General features: G+C 45.7%; 3 protein-coding genes across 7 annotated transcripts in view; all 3 read left to right on the forward strand.

Annotated features, from left to right (window-relative positions):
- The window catches only part of LOC103361433 (uncharacterized), an 8,322-nt gene extending 6,792 nt beyond the window's left edge, over positions 1-1,530 (forward strand). Inside the window, exon 3 of the mRNA XM_008287510.1 lies at positions 274-1,530. Coding sequence (XP_008285732.1) covers positions 274-1,504 — 1,231 coding nt within the window. The 3' untranslated portion in view covers positions 1,505-1,530. The remainder of the gene's footprint in view (positions 1-273) is intronic.
- The window catches only part of LOC103361420 (chemokine XC receptor 1-like), a 9,681-nt gene extending 4,236 nt beyond the window's left edge, over positions 1-5,445 (forward strand). Inside the window, exon 3 of the transcript XR_520405.1 lies at positions 5,022-5,445. The gene's annotated coding sequence lies outside the window, so the exon portion shown is untranslated. The remainder of the gene's footprint in view (positions 1-5,021) is intronic.
- Positions 2,689-5,441, forward strand: LOC103361419 (chemokine XC receptor 1-like). Of its 5 annotated transcripts, none has more exons than XM_008287491.1 (2): positions 2,689-2,695; positions 3,347-5,441. In XM_008287491.1, exon 2 carries the CDS (start codon positions 3,390-3,392, stop codon positions 4,338-4,340), a length of 951 nt encoding a protein of 316 aa, XP_008285713.1. In that variant the 5' UTR covers positions 2,689-2,695; positions 3,347-3,389; the 3' UTR covers positions 4,341-5,441. The 5 variants fall into 5 exon arrangements, with proteins under 5 accessions (XP_008285713.1, XP_008285717.1, XP_008285715.1 ...); XM_008287495.1 differs by having other exon boundaries at positions 3,370-5,441; XM_008287493.1 differs by having other exon boundaries at positions 3,373-5,441.
- Positions 5,446-5,600: the final 155 nt, after the last annotated feature.

The following is a 5,600-nucleotide window of genomic DNA, read 5'->3' on the forward strand; positions in this document are numbered from 1 at the left end:
CTAAGTGTAGCCCTGTGATAGACTGGTTACCTGTCCAGGTGAACCTGCCTTCACCCTGAGTCAGCTGGGATAGACTCCAGCCCCCCATAGTGAGGATTAAGGTGTAGAGATGATGGATGGATGTTATTTTTAACTTCTGTTCAGTTTCCTGGAAGATATATTTGAAAGAAATTTGCATGTGACAACATCTCTGACTTAACAAGAAACAAGAAGAGGAACTCGTAGCTTGACTCTTGTCTACAACATTTCCTGCACCGTGCCATTCAACACCAGACGGCCAGCTGATGCTCAGAGGGCGTCGCTGAGAGCTTCTGCACCATCCCTGTTCTCTGTATTTAGTCCAGACTCTCCTTGTTCTAAAGACTCCACAAGAAGCTCATTTTTGCAGCAAAGCGTTCAGAAATCTGCTCAGTCTGAACTGAATTTTGAAGGTTTTCTGTTCGTGTTTGCCAGAAGACCTGCTATGGCAAACGGCACCACAACGCCTGGCGAAGGAGTGGACGGCGGCGGTCCTGTGTATCTTTGTGACACAGAGGAGTTTGACTTCTCAATCGTCAGCGGCGCCCTCTTCATCCTGATCTTCTTCATCAGTGTCGTCGGCAACAGTCTCCTGCTGTGTGTTCTGGTCATCTACGAGGACCTGAAGAACATCACCAACGTGTTCATGGTGAACCTGGCCTGCTCCGACCTGGTCTTCACCGCCACGCTTCCGTTCTGGGCCACCTACCACCTTCACCACTGGGTCTTCGGGGACTTTCTCTGCAAATTCATGACGGCGGCGCACTTTGTCGGTCTGTACAGCAGCGTCATCCTCCTGACGGCCATGACGGTGGATCGCTTCGTGACTGTGGTGCTGCACAACTGGCTGAGCAACAACGTGTGGAGGAAGAGGGGCGTCGCCGGGGCCTGTGCAGCCGCCTGGCTCCTCAGCGTTGCTGCGTCCATCCATGATGCCATCGAAATAAAGGTGGATGAGTGGGAGGATCAGTTCTACTGTGAGGCCCCTTCTACTGTCCCGCTGGCATTTTACCTCCAAGTGTCGCTGCTTTTCTTCCTCCCCTTTGCCGTCATTGTTTTCTGCTACTCTGCCATCCTCAAAACCGTCCTGCACACGTCAAACAGAAGAAGAAACAGGACTGTGGTGGTGGTGTTGTGCATCGTTGTAGCCTTCTTCATCTGCTGGGGACCCTATAACATCGTGCTTCTCATCAAACCTTTGTACAAACCCGTAGAGTGTGAGGCGCAGGAGCGGCTGAACGTTGCATATCATATCAGTCGGACACTCGCCTACTCGCACTGCTGCATGAACCCTCTGCTGTACATGCTCTCAGAAAAGCTGCGAGGACATCTGCTGCGCCTTTTGCGGTGTGACGGCGTGTGCAGGAACAACCGGACGAGGTGCGCCGGCCAGAACACCTCCGTTGTTCAGACTGTGGCTTTTGCGGCGCAAAACTCGGCCGTCGTGATGGAGCCGATCAACAATAATCAGTCTCTGCTGAAGTGAGAACACCCGATCAGTCTGGACCTGCTTTTCTATGACGTATTTGTTTAATTTTACACTTGGTTGCTTATCGTCACCTTCCTAAAATAACGGCCCGAGTCTTTTTGGGTTTTTTGCCTAATCATCCCGTAATGATGCAGGCCACCTCTGCTAAAGTCACCTCCATCCTCAGCTGAACAGAGTGTCTACCTCTGTACAGTGAGACTCAGGCCGTTTTACTCGCTTTTCAAGATGGTGGCCGCTTCAAGGAAAACGAAAATCTACCTGAAGTTGTTTCCATGATTCAGGGCTCGTCCCCTGTTGGTAAGTCGTGAGGTTTACTATAATACAGGCCAGGCTACAAATATCACATCCTTATTTAGTCTCTTAATTCACCCAAACAGCCAAAAGTCCATTCAGTTAAGGCTCCAGAATCTGTGGCGGTTCCAAGTGAGACGTTTTCTGTTCAGTTTTGTCAAACAATATTTCATTTTCTCTCATTTTTTCCCCACATTACATGATCCAGTTAAGAAAGATTTGAATATTGTAATCAAACAGCTCGAAATCACGTCTATGACTAAAAACTTCCAGCGGATCCTGTTTAGTGTTTTTAATGAATGAAAATCTCACCTGAACACAACGTGAGTCATCATGACATCTTATAGGACGCTCAACACAAGCGACCACAAGGCAGTGAGTGGTTTTCACAATCATCACACATTTGTGACCTCAAAGTGTTGAAATGTTTTTCCTTTCTGGAAGGAGATGCTCCTCGCTTTGTTCCTCCCGTGTCACATGACCGACAGACGTTGTTGTCAGTATGTCAGCAGTCGTCTATGATCACAACCTGTTGGAGTGGACTTTTTTATTCACATCATTCATTCAACACTTGCTTCAGTTTTCTGGTGTTTTCTGAACAACCTGAAGAAAACGGCCGTTATTTTATGAAGGTGTCGATGTTTTAAAAGGAGACAAACGCTGTGCACTGCTGCACTTTCACTCGCTGCGTGGGCGCTGTCATACATGAAAATGCTGCTGAAATGCAATTCAGCTGCTTTCGCTTCTCTTTTCCAACAAAACAACAAAAGTTTGTGGCATTTGGTGAAAGGCTGGATTTTAAGATTCTGCTGTGCAGGACTTTTCTGGGGTCTGAAGTTCAAAAGACGTGAACGACTGTGAGAAACGGCAGCGAGGGACACCGAGCACAAACCTGAGGTGAGCTCTGGTTTTAGCTGTTCTCATGTCACAGCACATTAATTCAGGAGTTTAATGCATTTCATTGATGTGATTATCAAGTTTCTAAGAAAAGGAGAAAATGATTTAAGGCTTTTTGTTTTGTTTTTTGTTTGATAGGCTTCAACTGTTGCAGGTTTTCACATTTAAAAAAACAAATGAATTAGCCAGACAGTAACTCGTACCATCACTAAAACAGGAAGCCAGGCCAACGCTGTAAATAATGTCCACATCAAAACTGACCAGTAATTTGTTCCTTTACAGCATTTGGCTATAAAGTCACACTACTTGTTCTATTTTAATCAACCGCTAACAGATTATTTTAAAGATGTTGGATGTTATTGTTTCTCCGGGTGTTGAACGTTAGACTGTTCCACCACTTTGTAACCGACTTTTAACGGATGTTTTTCACAGCGTCGGTGTATCCACAAGAGAACGTGTTGAAATGTGAGAACATGCAACAAAACTCCAGGCCGCTGATTGAAAATGTGAGACGATGACTCAAAACGTCACGTGAAAGTCTGAGAATATTTCTGAAACGCAGCATTTACAGCATCTCCTGTTTGTCTATTTGTGAGTTCATATGGGTTGTAGAATGTGCTCTGAATTTAAGTATCTCCCTTTCTTCATTAGATCAATTTTCATTTCCTCACAAGAAGACCTCGACAAGTTCAGAATGGCCCTCAGCAGTGACTACGACTACGACCTCAGATGGATCCACAATGAGAGTGGACTCAACGCACATCCTGAAGGAGATGTGGAGTTTCAGGTCTACGCCGCTGCGTGTTATTCCCTCATCTTCTGCATCAGTTTGCCTGGAAACAGCTTCCTGCTCTGGGTCCTTCTGAAGGAACGAGCCTGGAGGACCACACGCGACATCTTCCTCCTGCAGCTCGCAGTTTCCAACCTCTGCTCCACCGCGACGCTGCCCTTTATGGCCAGCAATGATCTCCACAGCTGGGGGTTTGAGGGGTGGGCCTGTGGAGCTCTGAGAGCGTTGCATAGACTAGGATGGACCAGTTATCCAATAATAGTCACTGCCATGGTTTTGCATTCTTACATTACCGTGGTTCACGCTTCACGTGTGTCTGCGCAGGCCTTCAGTAAACGCCGTGTCCTCGTGGGCAGCATTGTGATGTGGCTGGCATGTGCTGCTGTAGCTGTAGGTTTTGCTACCATGTGTTTCTCTAGTCCTTCAGTCTTTATGTTGTACTTTGACACCTACTTCCATGTAATCCTTTTGTTCCTCCTTCCTTTAGCTATCGTCACATTCTGCTACGTCCACTTGTGGATAACTATCAGACAGGGCAGGATAAACAGACAGGACCAGCCCTCCAAGCTGATTCTAGGGATAACTGTTGGTTATTTCCTTTGTGTGGCTCCTCACACTATCATAGCATTTATAGCTGTTGTGCTCCCTACGGCCACGCATATACTCTTGGATCAGAAGGCATTGCTCTATGCGCTGTTAATCACCTACCCACTGATTCACTTCTATTGCCTCCTGTATCCTCTGGTCTACATACCTGGAGCCCAGAGGTTTAGGAGGCATCTCCCCCAACGCTGTCACAGAAGCGGAGATGACGAGCCAGTGGCAGTCGTCAATCTGCTAGAAACAACTGAGTGACAACCAAGTTTTTCGTTTCTCTTCCTTTAAGATGCTTATTGTTAACGCTGATTTCTAATGTTAACCATGCTTTATGATTAGAAGTACCTCCAGACAGATACCAGTGGGGAATGTTTCCTAATCCCCGTCAGTGTTTTTATCATCTGGCAGTTTGCAATCTTAAATCATTTATTAAACAGCGTATCATCGATTTCAGGCAGACACACGCTGGCTGTTCTGTTCGAGCCAGACGCTTTGCTAACCTGGAGATGTTGCTAGAGTTTAGAGTGGTGGTAGCTCTGTGTGGCCAAAAAAACCCAACAATCACCCGTTTATGATAAAAGACATAGAAATATAGACAGTTAATCGTGTGTGCAGAAGCAGCCCTTCCTAGTGTTGAAAAAGCACAATGTCAGATCAGACATGTGACCTTTAAAGCTGTTGGGGTGACCGCTGCAGGCAGGCGGCTCGTTAGCGGGACATGCTAACAGCTTACATTAGCGCTGACAATCACATGGTTTCCTCATTTCTGATGCTAATACTAATGAATCATTCATGGGAGGGAAGTACTCGAGTAGATTTGATCAGAGGAAATTGACACACAGGATGCAGCAGAGCTCATAACTGGTGGTTATTGCTGTATTGGTTTACAGGAAAGAGGAAGAATCAGTGAGAATAATTGAAGAAGAGAAACAGCAGCAGATTGAAATATATGAAACCAAATGTGGCGTCTTCGTTGTCATTCTTCTCTACGGATCCCGTTGTTGTGATGATGTGACTGTATTGAACAAATCAGCCCACAAGGTGGCAGCAGAAATGAACGGGAGTCTTTCTGATGGCAGCTCCTTCATGTCGTTTTGTTTTCAGACCAATCATGATCATGTGATTTATGGTTGTTTTGTTGAATCGTGTCAGTCTTGTGCTTCGACGTCACACTAACAACACCTGATGTTTTACAATCCGACTGCTTGTATTGTCAGTCACACTGTCTGTAAAGAATGTCTGATCTCCTGCTATCAGCCATCTGAGTCTGAATCAAATGGCTTGAAAACAGGGATTTGTAACGTACGATGATTCATCTGGTGTCCGTCCTCTAATTAAATGTGGTTATCGACCTTCCAACAAACTGTCTTTCTGTTTTGATAGCGTGCATGTCATTTCAAATGCGTTCTATTACAGCTGGCATAAACTGCATGATTCACTCTGATCAACTACAATGAGGACTTTTAATTCACACATTTTCACATCCTGTCATCAGCATTATTCTCATGCTTTTCAAAA

The sequence above is a fragment of the Stegastes partitus genome, unplaced genomic scaffold (genome assembly GCF_000690725.1).
Source record: "Stegastes partitus isolate 25-593 unplaced genomic scaffold, Stegastes_partitus-1.0.2 Scaffold503, whole genome shotgun sequence".
Taxonomy (NCBI): Eukaryota; Metazoa; Chordata; class Actinopteri; family Pomacentridae; genus Stegastes; species Stegastes partitus.

Coding starts and splice junctions, on each gene's coding strand:
- LOC103361419 (XM_008287491.1), top strand. CDS start 3,390: ATGGCCCTCAGCAGTGACTACGACTACGACCTCAGATGGATCCACAAT.